A 16,460-nucleotide genomic window follows, 5' to 3' on the forward strand; every position below is an offset into this window, starting at 1 on the left:
CTGCCGTGAGCTTTTGGCACCGCTAGTGGGTACTTCCACAAATGCAGGATGGAAAATTGTAGCAGTAAACAAAAGGTGTTGCTAGGTTACAAATCAACAAAATAAGCAGAGTAATGAGCCATTGCTAGGTTACGAGTGCATTATTGTGAGATTTTGACACTCATCGGAACATACTGTAGCTCAGCCAATCACAATGCGAGGTCTGAAAATTACTGTGGTATAATCTTCCATTACTAACCCGCACGGTCAGCCTTTAGTGTGTCCCACACATTGCAGTTGAAGTCATCATAACCAGCCAGCAGGAGACGGCCACTCTTGGAGAATGCAACAGAGGTGATGCCACAGATGATGTTGTCATGAGAGTAGATCATAAGTTCCTGATCTGCACGCAGATCAAAGAGCCTGCAGGTGGCATCGTCAGAGCCCGTGGCAAAGGCATTGCCGTTGGGGAAGAACTACAAATGATAAAAGGAAATTTTTAATATACTAATAATTAATAAACTATAACAAGGATGTTATATGAAATTAATACCTTTGTTATAGAATTAGAACACCCACCCTCACATTTATTATTTCTACAATACTGTACAGCTCAGCGTTGATTTGTGAATATGAACAAGTCTCTCTTTAAGCCGAATACCAGAGTGACAGGAGCCTAGTGATGATGTCATCAAGAGACAAATCCTGAAGTTGTTCCATACAGTGAATAATCTAACAACTCTTAGGACACTGTTCTTGGGAAGGGGAAATGAAAGAGGCTGGACTGGGATGGCACAACATCGTTCGGGAGGCCAAAAACCGTGCAACATGGAAAGAAATAGTCAGTGGCCTATGCTCCGCAGGGAGTGCAAAGGCTTAAGTCAACTCTTAGGACACTATACATTTCCATGAACTCAAAAAAGTATGTCATTAATTCAACTCCTTTCCATTTCCAATACCTCAACATGGACACACAGTGGCCCACTAGGGGCAGAGTGGGTAACCTCGAGTGAGCGAGTTACTGGATGAGCGAGTCACATTGGTTTCTATGACCACTGACCAGCAATCATGGTTTTAAGTGATTTTTGGATGGACTGAAATGACAAATCAGATGGACCTCTAACTAGGGCTGGGTATCGAAATTCTATAATTTTATGGTATCGATTTAATTGCTTCAATACTAGTATTGAAAAATGCTGTAGTATCGACATTTCTTCTGTTCAATCACAATCCAAAATCACCCAAAAAGCCTCCGATTGGCTTAAACAGCACACATGACAAACATAACTCGGAAAAATAAGGTAACTCAGCAAAGTAAGTATCGTTTAAGTATCAGTATCGGATCCTAGGTATCAGTATTGGCACCAGTATCGGAAAAACGATACCCAGCCCTACTTCTAGCAGCACAACTGTAAGCAAACACAATCAAGACAGCGTAATCATATAGCTTGACATATTGGGCTCCATTTTCACGCCAAAACAATGCAGCAAATTCCTTTCACCCGTTTGGTCATTTCAAGGCTTAAAACGAACATGATTAGTTGGGTGGCGCAGCTGGGGGTGCATCAATAAAGATCTGCAGTGCTATTTTGGTATCAAATGATGTTGGGATAGAAACACATCTGCCTCTGCCAACCAAGCACTCCCATATGTTCATAAGTAGCCTGTGCAAAGGCACACAAAACATACAGTAGATGTGTCCAAATTCCTACAAACTGGTTTTGTGGATGTAACGTATTTCACACAACTTTGAAGTCAATCCCTCAAGCAGTGATTAACTGAATGCAACAGTTTCATGAGTTAATCACAGCAAACGATTTAAGCTTTACACTTATTGAATTCAAGTGTAAGGGCTCATCCTTATCTAACCTAATTCGACAATGCAGCATCTAGCATTAGGGCAAAAGTTGACACAAGTTCAACTTTCTTGTGGAACCTGGCTCTGTTTTTTGCAGTACCATGCAGTGGTACTGCTAGGGATGGGTACAGAATTCGGTACTTTTAAAAAGGTACCTACCGAAACACGTCGGTACTACGGAGTATCGATTCACGTGAGATCCAATTGTCGGTAATGAAAAAAAAAAAAAAATCCGATGACGTCACGTTTTGTTTACCGCAAAACGAAACTGCACGTTAATGTCAACGGCACAATACATGTTTCAAACTCTCAAAATTCCACTCCTCTCGAAACTTTTTGTTATGTGCTCGCGCTGCCGCGGTGGGTTTACTCCTTCCAAATAGTTTCACATTTGTAACCCATTTAACGTTATTAAGCTAACGTTAACTAATCGTCGGACATAACGCTAGCTCCCTAACGTTAGCAAGCACAGTCAGGAGGACAGAATAGTAGCAGATGTGACGTCGGTAAACAAGCCACAGGCTGTTATGTAAGACCAAAACACTTCTCCAAAGCGGGGAACACAGAGTGTGGAGTGAAAAAAACTGCTAGAATACTCAATCAGCAGCAGAGTAGTTAATTGCTGCTAGATTGTTTGTTTAATCAGTTGTAAAATACTTCATTTATTTGTTATTTAAATATATAGATGTGTATTCGACTATTTTTTGATCAGCAGAATAGTTAATTGCTGCTAGAGTGGTTTGTTTACCCTTGTTTTATACTTGTTATTTTGTAAAGTACAATACCTTTATTTATTTATTTTGTATTTAAATATATAGGTGTACCTTTTTTTGTTAATTTGTTAAACATATATTTTTTTAAATAAACATAACATTTATTTAAAGATATGTGTGTGACTATGTATATATATGTTGTTCTAAATAAATAATAACTATTTGTATAGCACCTTTCATACAGGGGATTGCAGTTCAAAGTGCTTTACATCAGTAAGATGTAAATAATACATTATTTATTTATTAAATATTAAGTTTTGAATATTTAACTGAGGTAGGTAGATAACATTTTTAGAGACTAAAGTACCGGAAAAAAGTACCGCTGGGTACCGGTATCGATTCACAGGTACCGGTTCAAATGTGAACGGTACCCATCCCTAGGTACTGCAGTACCATGTAACTGCCAGAGCCCAATGAAACTACCCCCATCCCCAAAGCCCAAATCTAATAGACGGTGCAGTGTCTTCTCAATCAATCATAAGCAGCAGCAACAACATGAATGCATAGAAAGATGTCTGCTGCTCCATTATTTTCTCCATATTCAAAGTTGCATTTTCAAGCCAGCACAACAATGGATAACTGTACTATAAACCAGAGTCTTCCTCTGGGGTCTGCTGGAAAACGGTTTGAAACATTGGGTGTGAAGCCGAACCACACGTGCCAATAATGTGTTCCTCCTGATACAATTATTATATTCAAAACTGTTGGCACTGCGCCACCAGTGTGCTCGTGCATCTGGTCATCCAATTACTAAGATTAAGTTGGCTATGCGCAAGAGACTCAGTGCAGTGTGTCTGTGCTCGTGTTCATGGATATAGAGCCCATTGTGTCGCTGCACGCATCACTTACACAGATGGCATTGATGTCTGACTCGTGGCCAGTGAACGTCTGTCTGCACATGCCCTCTCGGATGTCCCAGAGTTTGGCGGAGGCGTCGCAAGCACCAGAAACGAATAACCTCGTGTCCGGAGCCAATGAGAGGCTCATGACATCACCCGTGTGTCCAGCGAACGTGGTCGTCTGCTGGCCAGTCTCAATATCCCAAAGTGCACTGCAAATACATTAAACGGTATATGATCAGATGCACATTCTTGCTAATCGACCCACCCTCTTTTCTTGATCCTCCAATCACAACCGTTGCCGTCCTAGGTTTGTCCGAGGGAAAAGACGGTTGTGATTTGGATCACGAAGAGGGCAGGGTTTGAGATGGTTCAATTATCCAACTTTTTGTTGTTCATGTATAAATATAATCCTTGTTCATAAATCAGTTTTTTATCTTATTATTAACATGGAATGTATTAACATAGAAGAAATAAACATGATTGAAAACAAAATGATACAATTAAATAGAGGAGCAAACCCCTACACTTACCAAGTGGTATCTCCAGAGCTCGTAACAATCTGGTTGTCATCAACAAAACGACAACAGGACAAGTAACCTGATAATTGAGAATAAATAATAATTAATACATTATTAACCCAGTGTAGTCTAAGCCATTCTTCCTATTTCAGGTTTGCCTGGTTTAATTGTGTAATAATGCATATATAACCTCAACACTGTAATGCGAAATAAAGTGATATACATATGTATTTTTCCCAGGACAACCTGGTCTATCAGAATATCTATGCTACAGTTATGTCATATGAAATTTAAAAATTTGTTATATCACTATATATACACGCACACTATAAAAAAACTAAATAGAAATTGAACATCACGGAACTTTGTTAAAAGAAAACGCATGTCTTTGGCTTCAAAATGTATTCTCCCAAGTCTTGGGAATCGGGGGGGGGGGGGGGGGAGAAAGTAAGATTTGATCAAAACTATAAAAATTTTGGCAAGATGAGTCATATGTAAGTCATATTAGTTTTATTAAGGCTCCAAAAGGACACTGCTTCCAAGCTGGATTACAGAGCTTCTGGAGGGCTAGGATCACACCAGATGGCTCTTTGGAAAGCTACAAAAGTAAGGTTGTCAACAGAAAAAGAGGTATACAGACGGCATGCAGCACCACAGAGATGTTCTAAAAACAGTAACATTTGTGTAGCTGGACTCCCCAGGGTTTTTAAGGTTGTGTTTTTCAATACATCATTCAAAATACAGGATTAACTACAAAATTCTTAATGGGCTCGCACCACTCTATCTATCCGATCTCATCTCACAATACTCGCCCGCTCGTGCTCTGCGCTCACAAAATGCGGGGCTTCCATCGATTCCTAGGGTTAAAAAGAAATCCGGCGGCCACAGAGCCTTTGTCTACCGCACTCCCTACCTGTGGAACAAATTGCCTGCCGCCGTCAGGGGCGCCTGCTCTGTCGAAGCTTTTAAATCCTTGCTTAAGACCCATCTTTTATCGCTCTCCTTCAACCCAACCTGATCTCACCTGGTCGGGGACTAACCCTTCGATTAATCGGTCTAGTTTAGTTAGGATGTCCATTTGCTCCCATGTCTGTGATAGGCCTTTCACACCGGCCGGCCGGGCTCCGTGTCGGAGCCAGTTCCCGAACGGGCACGTTCACACCGGGAATAATTGGTTTGGAACATGACTGAGGCTTTAGTTCGGCCCTCTAAGAAAACACTGAGCACCGATTTTTCATGTTCCGAACCAATTATTCCTGGTGTGAACGCGCCGGCCGGTTCGAGATTACAATCGGGAACCGGCACGGAGCCCGGCCAGTGTGAAAGGCCTATCTGTGATATAGACATTCCAGTGACCTTCTACCTCATACTGGACATGAGCACCAAACCGGACCCATGGAACAGCTTCATACCGCCTTCTGTCTGGCATGCAGCGCTGAACCTTACCTGCTCTGCCCTGACCCAATTCTGAGTGGTTTCTCCTGCCCCCCGGCCCCCGGGGCATAATGGCCCTGAGCCATCGTCTTGTATCTCATCCTGTATACATATGCTTGCAGTAGTTAGTTCCATCTATTACTTAATTTCACAATTTTCTTATATACTTTGATACTACTGTCACCATGTAGCATATATATGCTCACTACATATATTTATTGCTCCAACTCCGCCCACTACAAACATGGGAACTCTCTAACCCCTGTCCCCATCTCCCTGAGTGGTTGTCTCGTAGTGTTGACCACGGTGGTGGATGTCTCGGGGTGTTGGCCAATATTGCAGTGACTGTTCTACCCCCACATTGGTTATGTGTACCACTGAGGTCATGGATCAGCTTCATACCGTCTTCTGTCCAACCTACAACAACCATGCCTGTGCTTTAGACGTTGGGTTCATTGCTGGGTTAAGTACTTATATTCTATTCACATATATGCATTGCTTACTACATGTATCTATTGCTATGTCCGCCCATCACAAAAACACGAACTGTCTAACGCCTGTCCCCGTCTCCCTGTGAGTGGATGTCTCATGGTGATGACCGGAGTGGTGGACGTCCCATGATGGACAGATGGAGGATGTAACCCTCTCTACTAGGGGTGTAACGATGCATGGATTAATCGAAATGCATCGATTCTAATGTGACGATTCAACTGCATCGATTTGAAAATGTTAGAATCGATTACGTTTTTTTTTGTGCGTGTATTGTTTTTATTGACCTATAGTCCATTCATGCTGAGTGAATCAGTTCCCCCAGCCACATTTGTGTATTCAAATTTTTTTGGGGAATTAACTGATAGAAAATGAAAATGTATCGAATCGTGGTCAAATGAAGAGATTTCATGATGCATTGAATCGTTGCCTGAATAATCGTAATCAAAAATGTATCGTTGTGAGGTCGCATCATTACACCCCTACTCTCTACGCCGCCCCCATAGCTCAAATGGATCAGTCATCGGCTCTATTTTCAATCTTTCTAAATGTTATGTACCCGAGTTGCTATTGCATGTACTTATTTGTGTTTCATTACATCAACTGTTTCGCCTGTTTTATAGCAACACTACCATCACCGACATGCTTTAGCACATGTTCTAGCAATAGCACATTACAGAAAGTAGCCCAAACAAGTTAGACATTTCTTTTAAGATTTTGGGACAGCACTGCCGCCACCCCACAATACTTCTACGTTGCCGTAAGCTGTAGATGATACAATCTACAAAACTAGCGTAGATCACACACCTGTATGTCCAGCGAGCTCTCGGCTCACGCGTACATTCCCCTCGCGGGTTTTCAGGTTGTAAATGGAGCAGATGTTGTCTAAACCTCCACAGGCCACGTAGTTTCCTGAAGGTGCATATGCACAAGTCATGACCCAGGAAGACCGGAGAGGAATGGCATGAACCTATAAGGAGAAGGAGAGGGAGAAAACATAATGTTAATGTAATGCAGTGGACGCAATTGACCTCAAGCCCTGCCCTCTTTTCTTGATCCTCCAATCGCTGATGATCCAATCGCTGTTGTCTCCCTTGCTCAAATATATTTAAAATCCATACGACAATCCTTGCAATTACTGGATCTTCAAGACCTTGGACAATGTTAAACTCTTAACATGCAACTGCCTGCCACGAAAGTCACGGCACTTTGCGAGCGTCTAGCGGCTGCATTTTTCGCCGAACATATAAATGACCAATCGATTTGTTGCTGTTCGAACGCCACCTCACTCAACCAAATCAGTGCCTCGGTTCTCGAGTTACATGACGATATGTCAGGCGAGCGTGTGCGTCAGATGACCACCCCGGACTCCTGACACTCCAGAACTGCCAATCATCCGCTGATGGCGAAAATGAGAGTGTAGCTTTCCAATGATACCCCACGTGGGGGGGGGGGGGGTACGAATAAGGGATCTAGGTGAAAGTTGACAAGTGAAAACCAGAAGTGAAAAACATCTCGAATTAATGGCCATGGACGAGGAAATGGAATTCTGGAGAGATTTTTGTTTGGTGCACGGTTTACCCGGATCTCTTTTTTTTGGATATTGCAACCACTACAGAAAAATGTGAGTACACAAGGGCGGCTGGGTGGCGCAGCGGACATTGCGCTCATCACCAACGCATGATACATCGGTTTCGACTCCGGCTGTCGCCGGCCGTCATACTAACTCAATTGGCAGAGTTAGCGGGTAGAAGTCGATGGGTGGTAATCTGGACGTTGTGGACAGCGACTCCTACAGGTCGGTTGGGGACGCCTGCACAGCAGAGACAGGAAATGGCGGGGGCAGTGTGAGCCTCCCACACGTTACACCTCGCCAATGAGAGTCCGCGCTGGCAGGTGAAAAGATGTGACAGGCTGCCTCCTCGTGTATCGGAGGGGACACGTGATGCAAGGCGTCTATCCTCCCTACAACCGGCCAGTGGGGGGCATATGCGAGCAACGTTCAAGACAGGGGAGGGTAGAATTGGCACAGCGGAATTGGGATGGGAGAAAAATAAAAATAAAAAGAGGAAAAAGTGGATAAAAAAAGAAGAAAAATGTGAGTACACAAGGCGAGATAGTCGGTTCACTCTGCCGCCATCTTGATAATGGAACAGAGCTAGACAGTGTGAGCATTTCACTCGCATTTGCGACAAAATAGATGTGTGCAAATGAGATTTGAGAGCACTGTGAGAGTACAAAAAAATCAACTCAACTACCAAGACCTGTTGCTTGGTTGGACCAAAGTCATTTCACTGGTTACGTGCTTGCATCAGCAAAGCAGGCTCTTGTTAACTCTTGCTGGCCCATGGCGAACAGTGGCCAGTGGCTAATGGCAACAAACGCTTGAACGTTTGGTTGAGCTTCACAAAAAATATGGAATACAGCAAAACAATACCTGCAGCAAGAGTATTTTGTGCAAGCAAGGAAACACCTCCAATATGACAAAGCATGCGTGCACCATTTGATGTGTTGCGGTCTCCCGTTTGTCGTAGCAATGTTGGCGCCTACACTCGGGTTACAAGTCTGGCTATGCGAGACACTCGAGAGTAACAATATACTGACAGCTGACATTCGTCTTTTAAATTAGAGGTACCAAAATGAATGATAATCCTAGATGCAAGTTCACAGGAAAGATGAGCACAGGAAGAGCGAATTAATGTCACTGAGCAGTGATTTAAGGCTTACATTGGTTAGCAACAGTTGTGTCCTTTAGGTAATAGATAAGCAAAATGCATCATCATCCACAGCAATATTAATGAATTGAATAAGGCTTATTTTATATATTCTTGTCATGATGAATGAGAAATAGATGGCAAAAAGTAAAGACAAAGTTACAGCAGGTAGAAAAACATACCTTCATGTCATGGTTCACAATTTACTGACTATAGCCTAAATCTGCCAAAAATTTAAGGTAGAATAGTTTTGGTTCCGAATATAAAATCTTTTCATAAAAATCAGAAATATTAGAATCGGGACAGAGATTCGATAAGCAGAACCAGAACTGAAATCGATCAAATCCAAACTATGAACAATCCTACTGAAAGTTTCAGTATGAACCATTTTTACGGTGCTCCTAAATGTCTTTGTGTGCTCCTGCATTTTCTCATGTCAAGCCTTGCTGGGGAGTAATCCATACCAACCATACACATCCTTGTTTTTCTTGCATTTAATCATGAAGACAACTTTGTGATAAAAAAGTGTTTTCTGCACCTAGACCAGCTTCTACACATGCCCCACCTGCCAGAGTCCTTAGTTATCATGGCAACCACTCACTGCACGATTCCATCTATTTGATTGATAATGTTTGTTTTGCAGCAAGTATTTTCATAGTTGCCATCTAACATATTTTGCCATTAAAAAATGTAATGACCTCCTTCACAAGGTTACTACACAGTGCCCCAATTCTTAGTTTGAAATATGGTCTTCTGTGACATTTGTATACATCAAAGTAAACCCAGAAATAACATGGTTTAGGCAGCAAGGTAAAAAAAAAAAAAGAAAAAAAAACAGGGCATGGTTATGGGTAGGCGACTGACACAACACAAGTCGATTTAACAGTCAAATGAAAGATAAGTTGATTTGAATGTTATCAAATACATATTAAATTAGGTAGTATCTGAATGAGAGATTGATGGGGTACCAGATTAAAAAAAAAAAAAAAAAAAAAAAGGCATAGGCCTTGGGGTCTCCGGTTGGCTACCAGTGGTTTAGGCTCTAGTTTATAGGCATGTTTTATTTTAATATCTAAATCTTCTGTTAAGTATGTGTGATACATGTCCCCTACCCCAAATTAATGCAAATTCAATTATTAAGACTTTAACCTTGTTTGTGGTATAGCTGTCCCAAATGATGAGTTTGCCATCTTGGGAGGCACTGACCAAGAGCCTGAAAGACAGGGGGGGGGGGGGGGGAGAGAAAAAACATTAAGTCTCCAACAATGGCATTACCATGTCCAAGCCATGGAAAGAACAAGGAAAAAAACATTCCATCAGTCACCAAGCCTCGTTCAACTCACAATTAAGTTACTACAACATCTCTTACATTTTGATAACTTTAGCATTTAATAATTCACTATGAAGAATGCAAAAAGAAAACCTACATGAAAACGAATTCAAACCACAGGATGTTTTCATTATCCAATTACTTGTTTGGTATACCTGGAATCTGTTCCCCAGTGCATGGCATAGATTTTAGCCAAATGCCCCCTCAGCGTTCGTCTTGTACGCATCTGAATTCGGCCAACGGGGTCGATATTGGCTGTGATCTGAAAAAAATATATATATAAATAAAAAGCAAAAGGAATTGCTTAATTTCTGATTAATGCTGGTTTTCAACAGAGGTTAGATGACGAGGCTAGATCTTACCTGTGATAGTGTGGCATCTGCACATGCTTTCCTGGCATCCTGCAAAACAATAGAACAATGCATCAAATTAAGAAACAAAACAAATTCATAAAACGGACAGGAAACGGCTTATTTTACCCCTTATGATAAAACAATAGACCAAAACCCTCTAAGGTGAATTTCTCTCAGTATATCTGATTATATTGTTTTTAACCCTCAGAGACCCTCAGGGGTGTCAGTGCCCTGGTCGACATTACTGTCTTTAAGAGGCTATAGCAGCCTCAGTTTTAAAGCTAGAGTGAAGATCATACATCATATGAAACGAGATGATCTTAGAATCCCACTGGTACCAAACAATGTAGCTTGTCAGGAAGGGAGCTAAATAATGCTCCAAAGTTAGGCTAAATTTTGGTATGGGAAAATTTGGCATGGCCATTTTCAAAAGGGTCCCTTGACCTCTCAATTCTCAAGTCTTTCCTAGGTATATTGAGAAGTAAAGGGGAACTATTTTACTATTTCTTTCACTATTTGGGCACTTTTACACAATTCCTGTGAGTCTATGGAACACCTCTGTAATTCTTTATTTTTTTATTCATTGTTTTGTATTTCTAATCAAGTCCTCAAAAACAGCATTTTTCTACCTCAAGATCTTAAGCCGTTTTGAGCCTGGGCTCCAACCACTGTGTGCAGCTCATCATGAGCCTGATGCCACACAGCCACATTATCATGCAGCTGAGTCTCTCTGACATCACAAATCAGCACATTTTCAGATGACTCAGTTCAGTGAGGGTGAATATTGTGAGAGGAGAATTGGAAGAATGCGCCAATATGAGAATTAGAGACATAGATCATATTAATATAAGTTCACATAGCTAGGAAACAATGCTAAACACTCAAAAAGGCCATTTATAAGATAGTTCCCCTTTAAGGGAGTCCAGAAAAGAAGTGGTCGTCATCCAATCTCAGAAATCCCCAAATGTCTTTGATACCAGTTTTTTTAGGGATGCACCGATATGAAAATTTGCAGCCGATACCGATACTTCAACTAACACAATCGGCCGATACCGATATTTGTGACAAAAAAAATAAAATGAAACTTTTATGAAACTACTGTATATTTGTATGTCTCTAAATGTTTTGATGATTGAAAATAGAGGACCCTTATGTAAAAAAGCCGAAAGTATTTTTCTGGTCTTCATCCTCCAGTCTTAGCACTGTTGTTGTATTGAGCTGTACTGTATTGTACCCATTCTGCAATATGTTAATAAAGTTTTCAATCAATCAGACAAATGTATAGAAAAGCTTTTATTATAACCATATAACAAAAAAATGATATTAATGTGTTTATAAATGTATATAAAAAATATATATATATTACAGATTTGCGACTAGAAAGACTCGACAGTGCTGAGCTGCATCTCAGATAAATCTTCAGGTTCCCAGCTTTCAGATGATGTCACCACTTCTATGTAGCTTATACTGTTACTATTGACTCGCCATCTCCCCCTAAAGAGCCCCAGCCCCCCCCCCCCCCCCCCCCTAAGAAAAGGACAAACATTCGTCTATGGTGGGTCTCTATGGGTATTGTTTTGAGTACATATGTGATACTACCATTTTATCTATAGATCATATATTTTAGATAGGAAAGTATAGAAGGAAAAAAAAGCACAAGACTCACTCTGATCTGATTTTTGAGCTGCTCTGCCTCTTGGCGTAACTGGTCCAGTTCACTCATTTTCCTAAGCTTTTACAATTGCCTTTCTCCAGCTACCGGGACCCTGGTTGATCTGAAAGAGGAAGGAAGAGAACATCACTCACACATGGCAATCAAACAATGGAGACACACGGTTTCATTCTGCCTCCTATTTTGAGTCCCCATTCCAGTCACATACTAGTCTTCCTGCCATGTCTGTAACCAGTTGGATGAATAACTGGTTAGATCACAGTCCAACCTTGCCCTCTCATCTCCATGTCATTGGCACAATCCTGAGACTTGCTAGGCAAATCTTAAGACATGACTTGCAGATGATTCTAGCAGTCATTATCCTGTTGACCTCAATCCTTGATACACCTACACTACACCTATATACTACTACACTGTACCACTCAACACTTGTTGAACATTGTTACTCAGCTGATAGAGTTGTGCCCTTCCTGATGACTTGTCGTACAGAACTTGTAAGTCGCTTTGGATAAAAGCATCAGCTAAATGACTAAATGTAAACGAGTGTTTCAGCCAAAAGTCCAAGTTGATAAACCACTTAAATTGATAAAAGTATAAAGACACATACATGTCCAGAAAGAAAATACCCGAAAACAAGCAGTAATGCATCAAATAACTTAAATGTAGATTGCATTAAAGGGGACATGCATTATAAATGCCTTTTTTCTGTGTTTAGCATGGTTTTATAGTAATACACTAGGGGTGGGAATCACCAGTTTCATCACAATATGATATAGATTCTTTGGACAACGATACGATATTTGTCGATATCACAAAGTCTGCCACGATACGATACGATTCGATTCGATTCAGGTGCCTGTGATCGATATGAGGTGATATTATGTGCCCATTTAACACAGTCAGTCACATTTAGATCAACTAAAAAAAGGCTACGGAAATATCAATTGATGTTTTTATTTTTGAGCTCTTCCAGACATTTAAATAAAAAACAATCTATTGTTTTGAATACAAATAGACCTCCTGTTCACTTTTTATATATTGAGCTTTAAACTTTAGGTAAAATATTTTGGAACTCACAACATGCAAGCTAAAACCCCTTCCTCTCCCCAAACTTCCTACAATTGTTTTATGTTGTATGATGATCATGAATACATTTATTATGTATTTATGTTTAAATATCAACATTATCTGTCCATCCTCAGTAACTAACTAACGTGGCTAACGTTCTGAGAGCTAACGTCGGGACCTGGCTGGTGCTGGCTAACTAACGTGGCTAACGTTCTGAGAGCTAACGTCGGGACCTGGCTGGTGCTGGCTAACTAACGTGGCTAACGTTCTGAGAGCCAACGTCGGGAACTGGCTGGTGCTGGCTACTAACATGGCTAACGTTCTGAGAGCTAACGTCGGGACCTGGCTGGTGCTGGCTAACGTTCCGTGATTTGTTTACTTGGTAACACGGGTTGCTAAGGAATTTAGTTCGAGGTTGAAGAAAGTGCACTTTTAGGTTGAAAGAACGGCCCTAATGTCAACGTGTTTCAATATAAGCGTTATGTATGGTGATAACGAGTTGTTAGCTCCGCCCGTTCTGCTACAGAGTTTCACAATACTGGGCGCCGCCGCCGGCGGATATGACTCGCGGGATTTTCAAAATAAGAGTATCGCAATATGAATCTTTTTACGTTGCATCGATCCTATTTGATTATTGATAATAGATCGATATATCAATCTGGATCGATGTATCGTCCCACTCCTAAGTAATACAGGTTAGTATCAATGGGTCTGTGTCTCTAATTCCCATATTGACTCATCAGTCTAGGCTTGAGTTCACGAGATCCTCCCTCACTCAACTAAACTGTTCTGATTTGACGGTTTCCGTGACGTTAATATAGCATTGATTTGCATAGCTCCGCCCCTGGTTGTACCACCTCCATCGCCCACATCAACCATTATAGTGCAGAGACCAGAGACCGCATTGTAACCCGACACTTCCTCAAACAGGGTTTGACAGGCAGAGAATGAGCGAGAGGGAGAGAGAGCGATAGCGGGAGGGACTGCAGAAGTGTGTGTAAATGTGTGTGCGCCATCTCTCTCCCTCGTCGGGGACACACGCATACACAAACTTGACTGCCTGTGTGTCGGGGACGCGTGTAGCCTTTTTGCAACGCGTCCGCGTTTCCGGGTTCGCTTTGCGCTCTGATTGGCCGCTGACCTACGCTAGTACGCCCCCTTGCTATGAGCGTAGCAGGAGGACGGACGCTGAAATCGAACAATGCCCGATCTAAAATGGTTCTCTCCTCTTTGTATACCTTTGTCCTCACAAGTATTCTGCCAGGGAACTTAGACACGACAATAGTTAGTTATAAGGTGTTTGAGCTTGTAATGTTGTACATTGTGTATACAACATGAGTAGCTAACGTAGCTTAGCTTGATAGGTTCGAAACCTAACAATGCCCGATCTAAAATGGTTCTCTCCTCTTTGTATACCTTTGTCCTCACAAGTATTCTGCCAGGGAACTTATGGACACGACAATAGTAATAAGTAATAACATTCTGCAATGTTAAATGACGTTTATCCATTCAACTAGCGGTACTAGGTAGCTAGCCTAGCCGCAATGCTATGGTCGAGCCCATTCACGTTAGCATGTAAGCTAACAACAGCGTCGTATAACTACTACTATTGTCGTGTCCATAAGTTCCCTGGCAGAATACTTGTGAGGACAAGGGTATACAAAGAGGAGAGAACCATTTTAGATCGGGCATTGTTAGGTTTCGGTAGCTAGCCTAGCCACAATGCTATGGTCGATCCCATTCACGTTAGCATGTAAGCTAACAGCGTTAGTGCAGCTAAAGGGGCTATCGTATCAACATCAGCGTCCGTCCTGCTCAAACACCTTATAACTACTACTATTGTCGTGTCCATAAGTTCCCTGGCAGAATACTTGTGAGGACAAAGGTATACAAAGAGGAGAGAACCAGTTTAGATCGGGCATTGTTAGGTTTCGGTAGCTAGCCTAGCCGCAATGCTATGGGCGATCCCAGTCACGTTAGCATGTAAGCTAACAACAGCGTTAGTGCAGCTAATGGGGCTATCGTATCAACATCAGCGTCCGTCAACACCTTATAACTACTACTATTGTTGTGTCCATAAGTTCCCTGGCAGAATACTTGTGAGGACAAAGGTATACAAAGAGCAGGGCTGTACACTGCGACGAGATGATCGCAAATTGCCCCCTAATTTGGTCCGTGAGAGTGGAAAATAATATCTGGGGGCAAGCTTGCGAGTAGTGATTTCAACCCTTCATTCGCATTTCACTCCTAAATTAATCCATACAAATTGGATCATTTCATTAGACAGACCAGCGCGGACCTTTAATAACATGCAATTTAATTGACACGAGCAATGGGCTAACGTTAGCTGCTAACCAAGGTATCCATTAGGACTATGCTAAGCTAACTAGCGTTAGCTGCTAATCCTGGAAAACGGTCAAAGTGGACTCCACAACACTAGTTCCATTCGTGGGGAAAGGGGGTGGGTTATATTGACAACGCTTGACAACAGAAGTTTAAACATAACTTCATATTTATTGGTTATTCGTTTCTGTATATCATCTAATTTCCATCTCCGTGTGTTAAACTCTTCCTGTTTACATTAGAGTGTGACGTCATCACCTACGGCAGCTTAGACGATCAAAACGCGAACCTAGAACAAAACCCGAGGGGGGGGGGGGGGGGGGGGGGCTGGCTCTCTCGTTCGTTCTCGCCCCCTCGCTCTCTCTCTCTACATTCAATGATTTAAAGTAGCCAAACGTTACAGACAGTATAAATACTAACTGGATAGTTGATATAAATTTAATTTCATTATCTGAAATATTCTAAAATCATTAAGTCTGCTATAAGCCATTATCCCTTTGTGTGTGATTATTATTTTCTCACAGTAGTGTGTGTGTATATATATATATATATATATATATATACACATGCATATATGTGTGTGTGTGTTTGGTTAAAGTGGATAGAAAACACAGTACTGTGCAAAAAAAAGGCACCCAAGAGTTTTTATATAAATGGTCTTAGATGTAAATAAAAAAAATTAGTAGACTACTCTTAGTACATTTTCATTTAAATATTTTTTAAAGCATCTTCATGGTTTAATAATGCAAACATATGTTGCAGGGACTTATTATAATCATCATATTGGCGTGACTGTATGCATCAAAGGGTTAAATCAAGCATTTTTAAGTGCTTTAGGAGGAAATGTCAAAATATCGCGATATATATTGTGTATCGTGATATGGCCAAAAATATCGCGATATCATTTAGAGGCCATATCGCCCAGCCCTACTATAATGGTAAAATAGTTATTTAAAAATGTGCCCCAAAAAAAATATTCTTTGCCCCTAAATCTCTCATTTAGGAGCAAGTGTGCCCCTAGTGAAAAAGCTTAGCGTACAGCCCTGAAGAGGAGAGAACCATTTTAGATCGGGCATTGTTAGGTTTC

At 41.3% G+C, this 16,460-nt stretch overlaps 1 protein-coding gene across 1 annotated transcript in view; it reads right to left on the reverse strand.

The window, feature by feature from the left end:
• The window catches only part of LOC311230643 (guanine nucleotide-binding protein G(I)/G(S)/G(T) subunit beta-1), a 45,187-nt gene that overhangs the window by 4,182 nt on the left and 24,545 nt on the right, over window positions 1-16,460 (reverse strand). The window contains exons 2-9 of the mRNA XM_084316990.1: window positions 11,957-12,065; window positions 10,300-10,338; window positions 10,093-10,199; window positions 9,757-9,820; window positions 6,701-6,863; window positions 3,983-4,049; window positions 3,460-3,661; window positions 239-455 (exon numbers count right to left, since the gene is read on the reverse strand). Of these exons, the coding sequence (XP_084173116.1) occupies window positions 239-455; window positions 3,460-3,661; window positions 3,983-4,049; window positions 6,701-6,863; window positions 9,757-9,820; window positions 10,093-10,199; window positions 10,300-10,338; window positions 11,957-12,013 (916 nt within the window). The 5' untranslated portion in view covers window positions 12,014-12,065. The remainder of the gene's footprint in view (window positions 1-238; window positions 456-3,459; window positions 3,662-3,982; window positions 4,050-6,700; window positions 6,864-9,756; window positions 9,821-10,092; window positions 10,200-10,299; window positions 10,339-11,956; window positions 12,066-16,460) is intronic.

The sequence above is a fragment of the Notolepis coatsorum genome (genome assembly GCF_963971535.1).
Source record: "Notolepis coatsorum genome assembly, chromosome: 6".
NCBI classification, from domain to species: domain Eukaryota; kingdom Metazoa; phylum Chordata; class Actinopteri; order Aulopiformes; family Paralepididae; genus Notolepis; species Notolepis coatsorum.